Genomic DNA, 21,788 nt, shown 5'->3' with positions numbered 1-21,788 from the left:
AAAACAAACAAACAAACAAAAAAACAACAAACACATTATTTGAATAAAAAACAAAACAAAACATAAATTTCATTCCAAAAAGTCCAGAAATGGATATAGGAAAAATTAGTGGTTTCAATCATGCTTTAAAGAAGGAAAGTTAACTTTCCCTTAACCAAAAGATAATGGGAATTTCCACAGAATATTTTATTTCTGACATTAAGCATTTTCTACTAGAAATCATTCCTTTCTGGAAAATTTCAGATCATGTAACCAGATTCCTGTAAATATGCAGAAACACACCAAACTGCTTTGCTGATGGCCACACAAGAGACCTGCAGTAGAGCGTGGAACCAAAGCTTTACTTCCACATTCCAACCCAGCTGACAGAGCAATGAACTGTTCTTCATCACTGCAGTGATTTTATTTACAGTTCATTTTCCATTTAAGATGCTATAAAAGTGTCCAAACTTAAGAACAGAAATGCAGCTCTTGGTAACAGTACAAGAGTATATTTCATTAATTCTATTTATTTTTTACATCCTGGAAAACAGCAATATGTTAAACAAACTATTTAGCATGACACTGAGTAAATTCCTCATGGAATAGAAGAGAAACTCATTTTCTACTAATTAAAGCAGCTACCATTTTTATTCTTGGCCATCATCTTGTTTCTTGGTCCCTGCTCCAATAAAATGGATAACCAAAATCCTCAGATTCTTAGCAAAGTTTTCTAAGGTTTAATGCTACCTGTTTTGCTATTGAAATTGTACTGGTCAAATGCTGCCTAGCCTCCTCCGCTGCAACAGAAGAAAAAGTCAGTTCCAATCATTTAAAAAGACAAACTAGAATTTTCAGACATGAAAAAAAAGAGAAATTACCTGGATCTTCTATAGATAAGTTCTTTGTTAACCACTGAACAATGTCTGAACCTAGGAAAAAAACAACAGGCATTTTTAGATTAGTACATTTTTTCCTCCTGTTCTCCAGTTCCATAGACCAATTAATATTGTTCTACTATGTAAAAGCGATCTTAATTTTTTCCTCAGTTTGTCTAGGAAAAACTAGACCATTCTATTTTTGTTACTTTTTTTTTTGTTTTCTTTTAGCAAAGAAACATACCTCTCATTTCTTTCTTTAGGCCAAGACTCATAAAATGTAATAGAAGTGCACAAAGGGTATGATAATCGCCTGTATTTCAAAAATTACATTACTGCAAAACTTACATACAAAACCAAATACTTTATTAAGTTAATACTAAGTTTCCCAACCTTCCAAATTAGTTTACAAATGAAGCCTAAAAAATGTAAAAGCCATACACATTGTGATTGTGCTATTGCAGGGTGTATGCTGCAGGGCATGCTGGAGGCTTAAAAACCTCCTTGGGACTAATCCATGGCATTATTGAGCTCTTCTTAGCAGCTGCAGTTTGTGTTGCATTTTGCCTTCTGATTCTATTATCTTTAACTATCTCTTCTGCTGTAGTGACTTTCAACTCATTCCACTGGCTACCAGTAAAATCATATTCAGTTACCTAAAAATGTACTACCAATGTTTCAAACTCCACCTCATGGCTAAACTCTTCATTTTTCTCCTGGTGCTAAAGCTCTTTCCTCACCACTCTGGTCTCTCTTCTGTATCTCTTCATTTACTGGCTATTCACTTCTTCCTACCTAAATTCCTGTCCTTATTTTAAGGCCACATGTTATTGCTTGCCTCTTAACACCTTCAATACCAAATTCCCCGCTACCTTACACACTGAGTATCCTTCCAACTCCACCTCCTAATTCCTCACTCCCTCTGCTCCTCTTGGCCATGAACCACCTATCATACTTTGCATTCTATGCGCCTAGTCACAAGCTGAAGTTGGTCTTGGTTTTGGGACTGAAAGCTACAGTTGCACTTCCCTCACCATGAGCACGAATTACAAAAGAAATTATAAAGTAGTTCTGCAGACAAAAAGACAAACACATTTATGATTTAAGCAACTTTAAATAAACAAATTGGCTTAAGGGAAAAATATGCTGAAACACTGAGGGGGGTTATGTGCATCTTCTCTGTGTTTCATGACAGTTGCATCATGCCTCCAGTTCAGACAAGCAACACAATAGAGAGACATATAACATAATGCTTCCTTATAGAACCAATATTTAAGTTGCTCATCCATTTCTCAGAAGATATAACAACATAGTTCTTCTATGAACCTTAAATTTAAAAAGATAATAAAAAACTATAAAATCTATACAATATAAAACAAATCGAAACAATAAAATCTCATGCATGGCTAATAAACACAACATTACAATGTGGAGGATATTTCCCCTGATACTCCCTAGATTGAGATTTCTTTCTTTACTTCCCATAGTGCATAATTTCCTGTGGTCTTCTTAAGCTAATGAATATGATATTTTTAAAAAAGCATTTCAGAGAAGAAAGAAAATTTATTTCTCCTTACTTTCTTAATTTTAAAGAATATAATTTTGTAGTTTTTATTTTATTACATTTAGTGAACACTTTTAACTGTGAAGATTTTACAGCCATGTCCAGTGCAGAGATTTTCATTACCATGTTACATGTAAATTGTGATAGATATTAAACTCCAGTGGAATCATTTTTTAGAGCACTTACACAGAATTATTCCATAAATGAGGCAATTTACATTTGTATGGTGTTGGATGTGTACAAAAATATTTCATACAGATAATCCTACCTCAAAATATTCTATTTTTATGCATTTTTTATAAATATAATTTCTGTTCTTATACATATGAACTTAGTGAGACTGATGTTGAAGCAAGAATTTTGTCTTAGTATAAGATGAAACTTCGTAGACTTCAATGATACAGTTTCAAACCTACCTATATTTTTATGTCCGCTGACTAGAGATTTTAGTCAGCCCTGAATATTTTCCCAAATCCTCAAGGGCCAGAGACAAAAAGTAATTAGAAAATCAACATGACATTTTTGAATACTGATTCTTAACTTTGGCTTCTTTCAAATTTCTCAGGTACTATATGGGAAGAAATTTTCTGTTCTTTTTATCTTAGCTTCAAATACTTCTTTGCTCTTTACCACTTTTGAAAACTTTCCTATGGAGACACACCATATTCCTCAGCCCTTAGCTCCTGGCATCACATTCACATACATGGTCTACACACCAAAAATTTCACCCCCATATGTTATACTGTCTTCTAGCTTACTATAAACAATAGTGGGAAATGGGATTTCCTGACAATTACATCATCTGATTCTGAAAGATCATTACTACTCTATTCACATTCTACACTGAAGCCATTCCCCTGGTACCCAAAAGCCTGAACAGCAGTTTAACCCAGCTATCACATTTGAACACTCCAGTGATTTCAACTGCAAGACTTCAATGACAAAAGCCCAGATGAATAAATATTAACATGAACACTCTCCTTATAGTGTGAAGGCTATTCAAGTAAATCAAAGTTGCAAGTAATTTGTCAAATCACTAGTGAGAAATTTTTGAGTTCATATTCCTTTGAGACATCTTGTGGCTAAAAGCTCTAAAAAGAATTATAAAGATATTATCTCATATAGCTTGCTGTGTGTTTTTTGGTTGCTACTTTTATTGTCTAATTAACAGAATTATTTCATTCAATCATTCCTGTGCTCTTTTCTAAGGTTTACGACTTATGCAAATGTGTTTCTAAAAGCAAAATCACTACTATAATCTCTTATCTCAGGAAAAGAACAAGGCAGCAAAACAGGTGAATACTCTACAGGAAAACAATATTTCCATTGAGTCCAGGCTTTGAAAATCTGGAGACCAGTCAATTCATGTCATTTTTCATACACCACCCTTCGCATCTACAGGAATTATGATCCAAGAAATGACAGGATAAAACACCTTTAACCTTCAAACCTGATCTGACTAATCTCAAGGAATCTATCAAAAAGACAAGCTAGCCTAATGATACAAATTCTATGCAAGCTACTACCTCAGGATTGGACTCTCCTGAAAAAGAAAACTTCAGCAATCCAAAATAGAAAATGTTTACCATGTGAGAAAGAGACTCAATTTTTGTATACTACTTAATGTGTCAGTCACTGGTGATGTGTGTTAACAAATCCCCAGTAATAATATTTTCAAAGAAGATTTTCAAGCTAAGCTCTCCAAGTTTCTCTACCTCACTTCAAGAAGGCAGCTACAAGGCAAGCTGGCTATTAGATCTGTAAGGTGCAGAAGACTGAAGTTAAATTGCCAACTGAATTTTGAAATCCCAGAAGAACCATCAATTGTCATGTCAATTTCTATAGCAAATAAAACCGGACAAGGCAAAATGATAATTTATAATATTAAATTAAAGTTAGTGCGAGCAGAAAATATTTTTAAAAAGAGTTTTTTTTAGACTCAGGGCCTGAGGACCAACAGTGAGATTCCTTAAATGCCAGCACATATCCAGATAAAGGCAGTAAAATTCACAAGATCTTACTCAAGTACAAAAATAAGAGAGACTTTCAACTTTAAAGAAAGAGGCAAAAATATGTGTACATTCATATACAAAAAAAAAAAATAAAAGGACACGTGTTCTTTGTAAAATGTACTTGCTGAAAACTCCAGAAGTGATTAATTTTAAATGAAATGGTGCAAAAATAGCAGTTGCTGAAGTTGTCATAGCACCTAAAGAAAACAGTTTTGAGGAAAGTGTGCTCTCTGAACTCTACAATGCTAATTTCCAAGTCAAAGTCACAAAGGCCAGGGCAATGCTAAGGTTAGCTTTCAAGAACAAACCCCTTATTTTAAACAAGTCTTTTAAGAGTGCATTTGAAAAGGGTGTTGATTCTGAAATAGAGAAAATTGCACAGGAATTATAGAGCAATTTTTGCCATGCATCGATGCCATGAGCCATGTAAGTCTTGATCTGACAATACAAGGATATGATAGTATTCTGCAAAGGAAAATGAAAATTCAAAATGCTCTATCATTTTAAAAATTCAAAAACATACTTTGCTGTAGAAGATTCAAATTGCAAGACAGTGTATTTTATTAATTGGAGTCACAAACCATGAGACCACCGAGAAACCTAACTCAATTATTTCTTATTTTGTAAGAAAGAAGGTTCAAACTTGAAAAAAAATACCGTTACTGCAAATATCTCAGTTTAGTAACTAAAATCTGTTCTTTGGTTGTTTTGCTTGGTTGGTTGGTTTGGGTGGGTTTTTTTGTTTGTCTGTTCTTTTACTTGTAGACCATGTAGTATTTACAGATGATGAAGAGAGACAGGGACACAGGAAACTCGCCTGAGAGGGTTTTGCTGTTGACAATCCAGCAAACACCTACTCCATCAAGACTTTTGCCATCTGAACTCTCAAGAGCAACATAACCATCACAATAATTGTCCCATGCTGTGAAAGCCAGGAAGCTGGGCCTGTTGGGTAGGTGCTTGTTTGCTAAAAGGAAGCAGCAGCTCATCCAGGAGCTCCCTCAAGGGAGCCCCTTGGTCGACTGGGTCACCTTCAGCGCTTCACCGCCATCTGATACCAAGAAGCTGGAGAATTTTACACAGGGCAACTCACAGTAGGGAAAACTTAATAAACATTACTCTAGAAAGTAGCAGTTTCTAAATTTAAGAGAATATTACTAGATTAGTAAGGAAAGAGTACTGCATTTCCATTGTTTCATTTTTTTTTTTACGGTTAAAGGAGAGAATTGCGTTATTTTGAGTTCACCATCAACACCAGTGCTTTGTCACACTACTTCATGGTGATACATCAGGAAATTAGGTTCAGATATTGATGCACACTTCAAAATCCCTGGTCATGAGTGCCTGAAAAAAATACAATGTGCAATTTCATTTCTTACCACTGATTCAGACATTGGAAATACAGAAACTGCATCAGATGAGCAGGGTGACTGTAAAGGCCAATGGCCTATCAGAAGTAGCTGTTTTTTCACCAAAATTGCTCTGTAACAGAGAGTTGGACTCTGCAAGAAAGGCCTTTTTACTGGTGAATGGAAGAAGATGATCTGCATTCTCCCTGAAGTTTTCATGGTCACAAACCATAGCATATGTTGTCACTCTGTTATATCAGCAGAGATATTTTACAATTGCTTTTCTTACTCTGAGAAGCATGGTTTGTGAATGAATTCTGCATGCATGCATCTGAAAGAAGTCAAGTACCACACATTTCATGGGCAGAAAGGCAGAGGGAAGAAAAGCAAAGGCTATATTACCTTTTGGTATACTTATTGAAAAATGTATTTGGATACACGCTGGATTATTCAGCTTATTTTTTTTTCTCCTACATCTACTATAGCTCAGCAAAGAGACAGTTTACACCATTTGATAGTGCACAGAAAGGTGAAAGATAGAAGGGTGTGGGACTCCTCTCTGAGGCTGGGGTTGCAGTAGTGCTTGAGGAACAAGGAGTTATTCCCCCACAAATTATGGTTTTAGTCAGTACTAAACTGCATTGGATTTCGGTCTAACAGAATATGTATTCAGAGGTGCTCTGACTGCCCAGTTTTAAGTTTCAGAACTAAGGTGGTAACAAACATTTAGGTGATAAAAGGGTGAGATAAGGAAAATGACACGAAGAAGCTGTGTAAATAAATCTGCATTTATTTTGTACTAATTTAAAAACTTCCTACCTTGTATTTTTAATTAATAGTTTTCTCTTTCTTTTCTGTTTTCTTTTGGATTCAGGTAAAGTAAATTTATAGACCTAATCTGGTATAATTGCTTACCATGAGTGGCAGCAGAGCTGAAACTGTGATATTTTGAATACATTGCCAATTGTATTTACACATTTAACCTACTGATCTTTACCATTTAAGTGGGCTGACTTTTAAAAGAAACACATCATTGATCAAAGTGTGGTTTGATTAAGGAAATTTGCATCTCAACTTTCACATGCTTATTTCTGCCACTTCCTTTTTAAAATTATTGATGAAAACAAAAACATAAACTCGCTCTTTTGACTTATTGTAATTGGAGGTAAGTCACACATTTGTTTGAGTACTCTTACACCTCAAGGAAGATTGTATCGAGTTGCAGATTTAAAAATCTCATTTGAATAATACTAACTGCACAGAGAATATGACATACTTTAATGAAACTACTCAATTCTAATTTTAAAACAATATAAGCTGCAATACAAGTTGGTTGGTTGGTTGGTTTTTTTTCAAGTGAAGATGGACACAGGAATCTGCAGAAATGAGACCCTCAAATGAATCATCCTACTGCTTTTGAGTTGGACTGCTGTAAGCAATACTCGAAAATACTCAAGCCTAAAAGGGCAGAAAGGATCCGTACTTCTGGCTAGCATAACCCTGTGAAGAACATGTTGCTTGGGATGGTTAAATTACTGAATCTCTGCTTCACAAGAGAGGAAAATTAATTTGCTTTCATATTGTGAAAGAGCTAACACAGGACATGCAAAATCTATTCCACTTCTATACCTACATGAAATCACTCAACAGTGCTGACCAATAAATTCCAGTTATGTAAATTCTGCAGTCATACCCTGTCTCATAACCAAAATCATAAAAGAAATCTATTTCATAAGGACTAAAAGGGTAATTAAAAGGGTAATCATGCCTGTGTATCTATGCCCACTCTTTATCCTAAAAGTGCCAATCTACACAGGCCGCTGCCTTCTCCAGCAAAAGGAACTGCTGCTTCGTTCCAGCAACATTTACTTCTAAAGCTTCTCAAAAGACATCCTCTACTTAGAACTCCTCAACAGCCACAAGCGATTGTTTCACAGATGACACTAGCTGTGCATAGTTGGCAGTATTCCAATAACCACAGATGGGACCCCTATAATCCCAAGGTTGTTATAATAAGCACCAGAGTTTAGCTTCTCACTGAAGAACACTGCTTCATGCTAAACATTTGCAAGACAAGAGTGATGCTGTTCAGAAAAACTAAGTGGTATGAAAACCTAGCACAGCCTTTCTACTGTAAAGGAGTTTTTATGCTTTTCTTCAAAGTTATGTGAAGTCATATTATCCTGTCTGACTATAATAAAACATCAGTGTTCAGCTGACATGGATAAAGAAAGGACTATTTTGTACACTCCCCTGACAACAAAATCCTACAACAACTTCTATGGGAAAAAATTTGTGAGGGGAAAAAACAGAACAAAACCAACCAACAAACAGGAAATGTAAGTAGAATTCTGAACACCATAAAGTCATTTCATTTTTGAGAAATCTTCATCTTCAAATAAAAAACAAAACAAAAAAACCCACTTCATTTTTAAATACTATATGCATACTCCAAGCAAAACCTCTGAAGTCTGAGATAAGCAAGGAGCTTAGGAGGTTTATCAGTGAGACCTACTTGACTTACCGTCCATCAGAAAACTTAAATAATATTGAAAGATTAGAAACTAAGTGACTTTCAGTTTTCATCATCATTATGACCCATCCTTTTTCTCCTCTCAATCAATGCCTCTCTGCACCTTGGAAACACACACAAACAGATTTGGGTACTATTAAAAGAGAAATAGCCAAGGTTTTAGCAGTTAGCTCCTTCCAAACACCAAACATAACTGTGTCCATGCCCTACCCAACACTAGTGTGTACTGTGTAAATCAATAGGCAGTTAAGCTGTTCTGCATTTTATTCTGTTTCTCTCAGTGACAATGTAACTTCTTTATACGAAGAATTAGAAACTTCACATGGAAGAGAGCTGTCTCTAATGCCTGTTACGTATATTCTCTAAAGCACGAGGCAAATTAGTCCAAATTTCTGCTCAGACACAAGCGGTTTCAGGTATTTGAACCTGAGTGTCTCTACCTCAGCCTTCAGCCCTTCTGGTCAGGGCCCCTTTGGATTTCTTTTGTTTGAGCTGTAATACTTTTGTGTCAAATAGTTTTGGAGATAACAGGAGAAAATAAATGACACCCATGTGAGCAGTTGAAGCACCTGGAGTGCCCTGGCTACTTCAGTGAAGACTGGTTTATGGAAAGTAGAACAGCATCACCAAGTGCATCCTGGTCCACAACACAGCAGTGAATGAATGTGAGAGCAGCCTCCCTGAAAAAAAACCAAGAAGTGAATGGATATGTGATTCATACCCCAAGTTCATCCTCTGGTTCTTGAAATGACATGCAAAAGCGCTACAATAACATCACTGTTGCCTAACTATCTTGAACTGTCACTCTGAAAATTCGTCCAAGATTACTTCAGGAAAGTTGACAACACACTTCTGAAGGACAAAGTTGCTAGCTACCATAAATAGTTCATCTGGTTTTCTTTTTAAGTCTACTAGATGTTTCACTGCATCTTGCTGACAACTTAGTATAGGAAATAGAAAGATGGATAAGTATAACTTTTTAGAATTCACTGCTGAGGAAACACTACAACATTTCACTCATAGCTTCCTAAGCCTTCTTTCTTAATGAGCATGCAAGTTTCAGATTAACAGAACAATTTATTCTTAGTTTCATAATGGAGGGCTCCTCAGGGGAAAGCACACCAAGGCACAGGGTTTTCTTCCTTTATCCTGTGTCTTTGTATACAATTACTGAAATTGAGCTTTTTTTCCGCAATTCAGCAGTGGATGAAATTTCTAAATGAAGGGTCATTTGAGTGGCTTTCTTCTGCCAAAGATGTAAAAACAATAAGCTTGTACTAGGACTATACTGAAACCATATGCTAAGTATTCCAGGGAAACATGGACAGGTGAGAGCCCAGGGATGACAAGCAAAAACAGTGCCAGGGTGGAGCCAGAGGGCAACAGGAAACTATTTCATGAAGTGTTTGCAGAGAGGAGCAATCACTGTAAATAACTTTATATCCCTTCTTAACCACAGTGGGTGTCCATGGATAAATTGTAATGTCATCTAATTTTATGATTTGCAGAAACTTCAATTACCTTAGTTTATACCTGCTTAAAATATGAAAACAGACTATCTATCTATCTATCTATCTATCTATCTATCTATCTATCTATCTATCTATTTTAAGAATGCATGCAAATACACATTGTATCCAGTTGGAGACACTACTTAAGGTTTTTCTGTAGATTGCACAATTATAGTGTCTTGAAAAGAAAGCCAAGATAGAAAAAGGTATTTATCAAAGTAGCAGTGGCACTATCCAAAGCAACCTTACTAACTTTCCATAGCGCTGTTATCACATTGCAGCTTCTGACCTTAGTTTTCACAAAATTGCGTATCACTATTAGTGAATGTGTTCTTTCTCTCATACACATATCAGTAAGTGTGTGCATGTTGCACTTCAATACCCGTTGTAACACAGTAAAAGCTGCCTGAAATTACCTCTGCCACAATAAAGTTTTACTTTCTTATTTTTTTATATCAGCAGTTTGAAAATATTGTGCAAAAACAAACAGCCTCCAAGTTCAATAAAAAGGTTTTTTGAAAGTCTCCACCACATTATTGCTTTAAGTAATTCTGTAATTTTTTTCATATTTCCACTTCAATATCTCTAAGAAATATGACATTTTCCTTCTGAAATGGTTCTTCTAATTCTTGCCATACTGCCCCCCAAAGACACCCACGCACAGATGGCAATGGAAGGAAATGAGGCAGCGATGTAATTTTTGCTAGGCACTTCACATTCACAGAGGATTTTCACAAGGGAAAATCCTGAAATCCTAATTCAGGGGTAATGGAAATAAATATATAAATGCTATATGATTTGACTTATGATTTTGATTCCAGGAAGAAAGTCTGTGGAGACACAGTGAACTACCATTTTGACATTTGCCCAGCAACAACGTCAATGTGCTGCCTTCCTCACAAAGCATTCCTACAAAATAATAGTTAATTTATACAGCTGGTTTGAAAATGGGTTTTTCCACCATTGCTGTTTCAAAACACTCTTTCAGTGACTCATGCTCTTACTGTTCTCTACGCTTAAGTCTCTGAAAACTGATGTCCAAAAAAACACTTTCGATCACCACAGATTTTCTGAATAACCCAAGCTATTTAATTTAGTTATTTTGGCTAAAATACATCCTTCAGAAAGATCTAATGATGTTAAATACAACAGGCATAATGTGGTGCCCTGTAGAAACTCCAGAGCATTGCAGGATTGGATACAAAGAACCCACAAGTTCTCCAAGAATTTGCTCATCAGCCAGCCTCTCACAGCTACAGAAACATCTCCACCTCATCTCAATTAAAGAAATTCTACACTATAACAGTTGCACAAAATATTTATTTTCAGAGACAGGGGCACAGGCTATAACAGTAAGCCCTGAAACAGGAATTTCCTGACAAAATGACAAAGAATTGCAGAAAAAAAAAAAAAATAGTTTGTTTGGCCAAAGTAGTCATCTGGGGATTTTAGTGCTTTTATTTTTTAACATATAGGTCCCACTGTTCCCTGGCCCCCAGCACAGACCAGCTATTTTTCAGCTAATAACAATAAATACAAAATATAAAATGCAAGAAAGTTTGCTGAAGCAAAGTATAAACTTTCATCCTTAATCCTAGTATTCAAGTGTTACACCAGAAATGTCATTGACTATGATTAGAACTTCGCTCAAGGCTTCTTTTTTTCTATTTGAAATATGAGATGTTTTAATATTCAATAGACCCCAGAAAGTTCAAATGAATTTCTATTTTTGATTAAGCAGTGCTGGATGTTTTTGTGCTATTTCCTCCAGATCCATGATTATTTTAATACTTCCATGTCTCAGAGTTTACACTTCAAAGATCTGCTGCAGGGCTACATTTTCAAAAAGGAAAAGAAATGAAGTTATTCAAATTGTACATACCTATGCATTGGAGCATTAGTCTGACTGAAAATCTAATCCCATACCAAAATATAGGATTGTTTCAAGACTATTATGCTCAATTGCTTGGTGTAATAAAAATCACATCATACAACATGGAATGAGCTGTGTTAGAAATAAAACTTGGTTTTGGTACAATTCGATACTTCCACCCAATTCAGAATATTTTGCATTTGCAGTCTTTCATGGGTATTCAGAGATTATGAATTAATTTATTCTTGATGTCAATAATTGTGCTGCATGACTGTCTGAAGCAGATATGACTGCATCTGTTCTCAAAGAAATAAAAATCTTATGGTTCTTCTCATGGTAGTTCTTTAGATATGCACTTTGTCACAATAAAGGTAAAATCTATTAGTTCTTGAGGACAAATCCCAAAGATTCATTGAAATTTAAGTTGTGCTGACAATTTAAATTCTCTAACATGATTTATGCATCAATGAAGATTTAGCAAAAATTTAAATAGACATGAACTACCATTTTAATAAGCAATGAACAGCTCTTGGGTATGAAATAAACTTAATCATACCATCCAGTACTGTATTTCTGTCTAAAATTGAAGTACAGCATATGCTCATATATGTGAATATATATGCCAGCCACCATATAAATTATGTTCTCACCAATCACAGTAAACTTAGCAAAGCAAGAAGTAAAACTTGGAGAAGATAAATCCCCCCACATTTTAGTTTATCAAGTTCATTCCTTTGCTGCTCTTTTTCCTCAGAGACATTCAGATGAGCATTTGTGAGATACTAATTACAGTCCTGTAGCTACTATTGGACTTTTGTCTATGATATTTATATAGGAATTCAAAAGCAGTCTTTCTGCTTTTACAAGTAATTTGGTACCATATTAATCAAATGTGTCTTAGAAGCAAAGTATTTTGCTTTCCATCAAACCTTCTGGCAGGAGAGTCTTTTCAGCCACCCATTATCAGGTAGAAGAATAACAAAAAAGTCAATATTCTGAACAATGCTGGACCACTAGCCCATGATGAGACCTCCTGTAGATCACAGGGCTTGCATTTATCTCAATAGTAAAGATAATAGCTCCTTGTACTGTGCTGTGGATTTGGGGAGCTAGAGAACAGAGAAGTGTTTTGAAAAGATCAACCTGTAGGTATTAGTGTAATAAATAATACTGCGTGTCCTGGAGTCTGGATTCTATTCTTCATGTTATTCTACCATATATTTCAATGTTTTATTTCATTTGGATGAGGTAGCTGAGAAAGGAAGGCGTCTTACTGTGAACACAGGATGGGTCTTTTATAATTTAGACTTAGGAGCACAGAAGCTCTTTGCAAGGATGAGGTTGTAACTCATTATTTTTTCCTTTTTCACAATATGCAGAAAAAAATTAAGTTCATATTGTTGCCTAGCAGTATGCAGTGACGTGAATACTATTTTTAGCACTTGTTGTATCTTTGCTGTTTACATTGTCACAGGAAGGATAAATAGTAGCAAGATATGAAAAAACCTTCGGTAAGGTAACACGTGTACAGAAGTAGTCACATACCTATCCAAACCAGCTCTTCCTCTCTTCTTCCCAGCCTCTGTATGCAATTTATTTGTATTTTGGCCTCTCCATGTAATATTTAAGACCTGCATGTATTTTATCTAAAATTGTTGATGGTCACCATATCTTCCTCAACCACTGACTGCAGATTTGGGAACAGATGGTATATCCTCTCTTGGGAAAGTAAAGGCAGGGTCAGTAAAGAAATATAAAGCAAACAGGTATCCGGTACCAATACTGCTGTTTACTAGCAGAAGGTGAAAGCAGACACAACTTCTGTGTTGAGGCCCTGGGGAGAATAAAGATTTGTCAGGCAGCTAAGGAGTTGTGCTTTCTAAATGCAATGTGGTCCTGAGGCTGGAAAGAAGGGGCAAGCAGAGGTGTGGGAAAAACATGTTCTTGCTGAATCTTCTTACAAAAAAGTAAAGAAAAAAGTAAAGTTAGCAGTCTTCTACTGCAACAGGAACAACAAAACACCCCTATTAAAAAATTTAAGGTATTTTTCCATTAAGTAACCTGTTTGATCTGACAACAAAGATTAGTACAATTCCGCTGGTACCCTATTGACAGATACGAATTTGATGGAGAGTAGCAAAGGGTACTTGTGCCTGGACTAACAAATAGCCTATTGATGGCAGAAGGCAGAACTCTTCCCATGGCTTGACAGTCTGGGAATGGAGCCACTCTCATCCCCAAAATACGGGGCAAAGGGAGTAGTAGTAGTATGACTGGTAAGAGTTTTTATTGATGCAAAAGTGATGGTGAAAGGTCACCCTGGAGGGTAGACTTGAGCAGATCATCCCCTTCCAATTTCTGTTTCACTTTGCATGAGGTACATTTATACTTAGAAACTAAGTATACACTAGGCTGCTTTAGTCCTCCTTTCTGTTATGCTAATTCTATTTGACCCAGCATAGAAATGAGCTCCTGTCATACACTAATAGACAAATAAGTGCCTGCCATAGTACTGTTTTCAAGGGGAATACAGGCTCCTGCTTATACATAACCTCCTTTGTTTTCTCATACCTGCCATGTTGCTACATTTACTTGCTGCCAAACTGGCACTGTTGGTCCCTTCCCCAGGCTCAGCAGAGCACACTGCTGTGGGTGGCATGACATGCACAGCAACAATTTGCAGTGGTACTAATCCTCCCCTGCAAAGTTTTTTTGACTAGCAAATGCTTCCACTTGTTTGCTTTGTGCCCCTTACAGCTCACTAGCCTCTAGCAGCAGGTCCACCCTTAACCCATTTCACCCTGCTTGCATGGCAGGGTTTCCCTCCTCATATGGCATCAGGAAATACAGTAGTTTAAGGTCCAGCATTTCTCCCATACACTCACAGTCTATCAGGGGAGCAGGATCTTTTCTACCAGCCACATTAACAGCTAGTAAAACATGCTGCTCAAACAAGAGATGACCAGCCAATTTGTTACACAACACACAAACATGGCAGCAATTCAGATCAGCCAGGAAGAGTCAGAAGACTTTGTTCATCTCAAATTCACTACCTCTCATCTTTTATTGACGTTGCAAAGAGCATGTCTTTGACCATCGCTATTTCTAGAACACAGACGCCCCATTGTTTAAAGTAATTGTTGTTGGCATGTATTTATATACTACTGACTGTATTTTATAGAACATGATTCTTTACTAATTTAGGTGAGTATACTTAAAAATATCTATAGATTCAACTTTAAAACATGATTTCTGTATTTCTTAATAATAGCAATGATATTCCCCTCCCAAGTTATGGTTTTAGAAATTACTGTCACTCAAGGAAAGAAAGCAAAAAGATTCCACCATTGTCAATACACCTCTAAATTTCAGAAATTTTTCTTCATTACGTATTTAAAATCACCATTTCACCTACCTTATGAGAGATGTACTTGCCAGTTAGTGTCTTCTTTTTAGCAAGTGAGCTAACAAAGAGACAACTTATCAAACAAGAACACATATGCACTGAGAAAATAGATGAAAACTACAGCCCTGATCACAGGTTCCTAAGATGAAGCATCCACAAGAAACCCTTACTCCACATAAAACAAACACATACGTGTAATCCTTCAGTACTGCCTGAACTCGCTGTGCTCTAATCTTAGTTGATGTGAAGACCATAAAGTCAAGCATATCAGAGAAGGCAGAAGATCTGGCAGAGGCAGAAGCTACTCTGCAGATGGGTGCTATGGAGATTATTCAGTAATTTTAGCATATCAGCATCTTATACTAATTGCTTTTCAAACACATTCAAACAGCAAGTCCCTCTGCTAAGGACCCTACAGTCAGCATTTCTGATGGGACCATTTAACTGGATAAGGAAGACTCTCTGTATTGATTATATTCTGCAGTTGCACAATATAGCCTGACTTCTGTTATTCTCTGAGTTTCCCAAGACAAAAATGCATGCTCAAAAGGATGTTTCATGAATCAGAACAAAACTCATGAGACACCAGAGTTTCTACCCTGCAGCAAATTCTGAGGCTCTCAAACTTCAATTTGTTGTGAAGTAGAAACCCAAAACCAAACATCAAACCTATGCAGAAACTTCAAAATTCAAAAATATTTTCCTTTAATGCTATCAAAATGTTTAATTCAACAGGGGTAAAACCTTTTTTTAGTATAAAACAAACAATGTTTCATCTTCATCTTTCTGACTCATAAGACAGCTTCTAACAGAAGTATGGTAATAAAACAGTAAAACCAAAATGCAGTATTTCAGTATTTCCAGATAACAACATAAAAAAAATTCTCATGAAGCAGTGTGGCTGAGAAAATATTTCCCAGCAGAAAATTGATTTGCCACGTAAAGCATCAGAATGGCTCTTAATGGATAATTCCTCTAAATTAAGCAGCTGTAGAAGCTTGAGCAGAACTAAGATGGATGTGCTTCATTATCCTATGACAGTTTCATCTCTTTGACAAGACACAGAGCACAGTGCCATAGGATCTGCTACACTGAGCATTCAGGGAAAGTCAATTGATAGTTTTAGACACAAGAGACAAAATAAGGAGAGAATAAAGGGCAATCTCATTTACCTTCTCCTCTTAAGGTGCTACCTTGTCAATGATTAACTCTATCAGAGTGAGTAAAAGAATTTATTCCACCGTATATCTTTAATAATAGGCTGCTTCCATTTTAACCAAAATTGAATTCAAAGATATTCTTATATTGCAATAAAAACACTACAACTATAGCAGCGTTAGCTCCGCTTAGCTCATATCATGACTCTCTATTGGTGATGAGTCACCTCTCCTCCTACCATGTAGTAAAGAAAACAGATGAGCCTTGAAAAGCTAACACTTCTTGCAATTTTATACAGCAAATAGCATTTGGAAAATGTATTTGAAAAATCACAACCCCTGTAACTACTATATGGGTTTCCAGACAGTGAGTTATATACAGTGGGGATGAAAACATTTGGGAGCTCTCTAGAATTTAGTTCTATAATAAAAGATGTTCTCTTTGAAAATAAAAGTATGATTGAACTTAGTATCTTGGCAGTTTCGACTCATGTCCTTTTAAGCTTTAACTTCAGGTATATTTTTTCATTCTAATGCTATGCTTAAAAGTAATTTCTATTTATTGACTGTGAAATTAAAGGGAATATTTAAAAAACATTCTCTGTCTTAGCTGCAATAGGAAAATCCAAAATAACTTCACTATGGCCACTAAAAATGTTTCAGATGTTTTGAATCAACAGAGTTTCAGGAAATGTTTGACCAAAATACTGAAATATGCCTCAAAATTCTTCTCAACTATGACATATGCTGACATACAACCACAATTCAACATTGCTTAAGAAACTTAAATTGTATATTTCTTTATTATTTCACAGATCAGTATGCATGTAAAATTGTAGTGAAACCATAAACATCTAGAGGTATTTTACTTCAAATGTAAAAATAACTTCACTATACTGTACATTTTTATCCTTGACTGAACTTTGCTACCCCTGACAGGTGAAATGGGAATACAGGAACCAGGCTTCAACTCTTCATATTGATGGAGATGTCCTGAACGCCTTTCAAGCAGCTACCTTTGCTATGCAAACTGAATCAGCCATGCTCTAAACTGGACATAATCACAGCTCTCACTATCTATAAAGAAGCAGCATTCATGCTACTTTCACATGAAACACGTTTGCTTTATCAGTGGCATTAGAAATGTGATGATATTCCCTTCAACAAAAAGATCTCCTTTGTTTGAGGTACAAATGGTGCCTTCACAAGAAAACCCAGATGAATTGTCACAATCAAAGTCAGGTATGTAAAACCCAGGAGTTGTGCATTCAAGGAAGCAGAGATGGGACAAGTCTCTGAGGCATCGAACAGGGAGTGTCTTAGATGCCGGTTAGGTGACTGTGCCAAAAACAAGGCAAAAAGAAAGAAAAGTGGATATGAACAAACAAGTAGGATAATAGGCTATTGAAGGACATGCTATTTAAAGCACCTGTTTTTGTCCTGGTTTTGACTGATGCAGTCACCTGCTCCAAGCCTGGTTACCTGTATTTGGCACAAGAGATATGAGTTGTCAGCAAGAGAAATGGGCAGTGACCCTCAGTTTGTGCCGGAAGACACACTGTTTAAAGTGAGTGTATCTCCTAAAGATATAAAACTTGCAAAGCGGCCAGCAAAGAGTTACAGAAAATAATTTATTTAATTTACAATTTGCACAACAGTATGTGAATGAACTTTAGCAACGTTAACTCCCTAGTGCTGCCCTTATGAAGACATGGTTCACTTTATAGCTATGGGAGCAGTGACTGGAGAGGCCAAATGGACAGCCTACTGCCACAGATAGAATGGTCAAGCCCGTGATGAAAATCCAAGAGGTTTAATTCCAAGCTCCACTTATGAGCCCTAGGTTATGCTAATGTGCCTTAGACAACTCAAGAAAGACTGAAGGCGCCTTTTTATTTTTTGCATTTACAAGAGGAGTGGTACATTCAAAATATTAAATAAATGTACTTAAAGAATGACAAGGAAGTTTTCAGGCCACTTCAAACAGGCAAGATTTAGTCTTAGTAACTTACTGATTTTTAGAGCACTGAACTAGCTATTGCAAATTCTTTAATAATGAATCAGCCTCAGTCTATTTATTTATAAAAGCCACATAAGATACAGGAAACATACAGATAAAGGTCAGTGTTGAACATGCTGAATTCAGGAAAGGCTTCTAAGCATATCAGATTTGTTCTTGATTTTATTTCATATGAAAACTATTCATATCATTCGCATTGGTGACTGGGCATTAGCTAAATAGGGTTTGGTTTTGGTGCATTTTTTTATTACTCTTAGCATTCCATTTGACTTGAATCTGTCACATTCAATTTTATGTCTTCCTTAAAGGAAAAAGATTTCAAGACACTTGTTAGGCTGTCTTCCTTTTTAATAGGAGTTTGAAAATGACTGCAAGTGAACTTGCCCATTTGCGCTACAAAGCGTGAAGCAATGATATTTGAAATTATAAACTATATATATATATAATTTATTTTGCAGACTGCCATTATCTGCAACTTAAAAGACATTTTTCTTAAATATGGTTTACCTACCCTCCTATAGTTGACATGTATTGCAAATGAATATATATTCATATTATAAAGCACTCATTTAAAGTTCTGTTGTCCCATAACTAATTTTCTTCTTATAAATTTAGTACTTTGTTGATAATAGGTTCTATGTTAAATATTTCAGCTAAGGACTGCTTGTAGCTTCCTCATGTAGCTAATTCTTTATTCTTTTCTCTATTCAGGTTGCCATTTTATTAACCACAATAAGATTCTCCAAAGGTTTTGGTATTGCAAGATAGCATGCTTCCTAAGTAATGCCCTTGAGCTATATATTATCTCACAGTAACACGTTTTCTTGTGCCTTACTGCTTAATTTTGTCACTCATTCAAAAATGTACAACTCTGGGTTTGCTTTCTTAAAGTAGCATTTTGAGTAGCAATGTTTGACTTTTTTTGATTCAAAACAGAGCCTTTGTTGATGAAATAGAACTGACTAGATTGCACTCACTAGTCTTCATTTTCTATACTCATTTTTAAATATGCTGATGTCAAATACTGTGTAATGCATAAAATTTTGATTCTACTTTGTGCAAAAGTTACTGTCATTGCACTGTTTTCCTGGGTTTTTCTTTTTGTAGTGTTACTTAAGCAGGTAAAGGGGAACATAAACTGAACACTTGAGCAATGAAAAGAGCTTAACTTCAGGCTTTCTCTTTTTGCAGTGCTCTAACTGTAACTGTATACTGCTCTAAGTATCTGCAAGATACAAAGGTCATGAGAAAAATACAACATGTATATAATACCAATCACTCATTCCTGCTACTTTAACTCCTACTATGTTATTTCCATTTTTCAAAGTGCTAAATACACTCAGTCTGCTGTGTTATACAGAAACTGGTTTGCAGGCTTTTTGCAGTTACATACGGTCATTAAAGGACAATTTGTACCCTTCAGCACTGGGCTTGACACTGTTAATAAACATCCTCAGCTGGAAACTGTAGAGAAGAACCTTCCAGGTAAAGAGAAAACACCTTTGGAAACCCAAGGTGAAACCCCAGATCCTCTTGTTAGATTCCAGATAAAAGGAATGAAGCCTCTAACACAGCCCCAGAGGGAGTCTGTCACTGATATGAAGGCACATGGCACTGCAATGGATAAGAGCAGTCTGGGAATCCCAACCTCTGCCCCTTAGAAGGTGGCAGCTCCACTAGGTACCTGCTTGCAGCCCCAGCTCCGTGCAGCAGCAGGAGGAGGTGCAGGACTCACATGTCCAGCGCAGCAGCAGCACCGGCCTGACCCAGCGACAGGGCTGGGTGGCTTTCTTGTTGGTACCCTCTGACCTCACTGGGTCTGTCTCGTTTGTAGTCAATCCATAGTTTCGGACTGTTTACCTGTAACCATAAAGACTAGATTTGTTTTTAATAGCTGCTGAGGCACATACTTCATATATGAGTGCTGAGGTATATCTTTAATGCAGTGATTTAGTTAGATTCTGAGTAAGGAAAGAAAGAGTTAAATCTGTATGGATTTTACTGAAGTTTTTTTCTTCGCTGTAAAAGGTATTTAAGTATTTTCTTGTGTATATCAGTCCTTCAAATGAATCTGTTCCTTCTATTAATACTATAATTGCAGTATTCATTTCATAGGATAAAACCTGAGTATTGGAAATAGCAGTGCCCAGTGGAAAAAAAAAAAACAAACTGGTTTTGATTTAAGGTAGAATTTGTTATTTAGGATTTCTCTGTTTCTGATTCTTTCCAAGTCAATACTAATCACAGATAAAAAGCATATTTTACTTTTTAAATTATGTCAGCAAGAACAACTTTTTCCATTGCAAAATAGTTCCAATAAGGTTTCCAATACTAATCCAAATCTTTATTAGGTCTGAGACTCAGGACTATAATCTCCTTTTTATTTGACAGAGACATTGATTTGAGAGACTTTCAGCTGACTGAGGACATCTACTGCAAATATCACAATTAATATCTTCCATTTTTCTTTTTGCTACACATTCTGCCTGTTTATATGCTTGCTGTAGCTACTGCAAAAATTAAGAACTCTTGCTTGTTATCTGTGCCGTCTCCCTTTTTCTTTCTGTTTGCTGTTTTTTTGTAAATTAAATTTCCTGCTTGGATAGAACATTATAAAAACCCCAGCATTTTAATACAGTGATTCTCTTGCTAAACCATAAATGACATTTCAATTTTTAAAATGAATTATTATCTGTGTCTGTACCTGGTGTCTCGTACAGAAGATCATATATTATCATTCATGAAATGATATTTTATTAACTCTTCTTATTCCTAGCCTTTTACATCTCTTACTACATCTATCTGCACATCAAGAGTCCATTTTTGAGTACAGATAGTACAGACGGTTTCTATCTTGGCTTGACTAGTAATAAACTGAGCATAGGACTCAGAAAATATTGATGTCTAAGTTTGATGGTGTGGACTGAACAGCCAGGCTCTAGAGAACATTCCATAAACACTGAATTATAGATTTTATCTCACCTTTTATAACAAATGATCAAAGAATATTTGACGTAAAACTCTTAAACTGGGGGTCACCTCTCAGAAGAACTATTATGATTTGATTTAAAATAGATGTATTACATATAGAACTAAATTGCTACTTCACTCACTTCAACCTTTATTTTGTTTTCTGTTGTGCTTTAAAAAATAAAATTGGAAGGCATTTTCCATTTTCTAACTTTTCTGCTATCAAGCAGTGAGTTTTCAGCTGAAATTAATGAGAATATTACATTTCAAAACATGAATGTAAATGGACAACAGTATGCATATATTGGATTTTTTTCCAAAGCAATATAATAAGATGGGCCATTCTTATGATCTAGCAATATTACCACAGAGAATGAAGAGAATGTCTAGACATGCACCTCGTCCTGGATAGGCATAAATAGCCTAATTTAGAACATCAAAGCCCTTCAAAACTTACATCACTGAGAAGTTAAGACACACTTTCTCTACAAAATTATGCTTCTTCCACAAGAAGTCCTCCCTGATCCCATATGAAA

General features: G+C 35.9%; 1 protein-coding gene across 8 annotated transcripts in view; it reads right to left on the bottom strand.

Annotated features, from left to right (window-relative positions):
• Positions 1-21,788, bottom strand: part of RGS7 (regulator of G protein signaling 7) — a 223,312-nt gene that overhangs the window by 83,609 nt on the left and 117,915 nt on the right. For all 8 annotated transcript variants that reach the window (XM_071806235.1, XM_065835293.2, XM_071806237.1 and 5 more), the window contains exon 4: positions 861-911. In XM_071806235.1, the coding sequence (XP_071662336.1) occupies positions 861-911 (51 nt within the window). The remainder of the gene's footprint in view (positions 1-860; positions 912-21,788) is intronic.

This window comes from Patagioenas fasciata, chromosome 3 (genome assembly GCF_037038585.1).
Source record: "Patagioenas fasciata isolate bPatFas1 chromosome 3, bPatFas1.hap1, whole genome shotgun sequence".
Classification (NCBI taxonomy): Eukaryota; Metazoa; Chordata; class Aves; order Columbiformes; family Columbidae; genus Patagioenas; species Patagioenas fasciata.
This window is presented reverse-complemented; position numbering and strand designations above follow the sequence as displayed.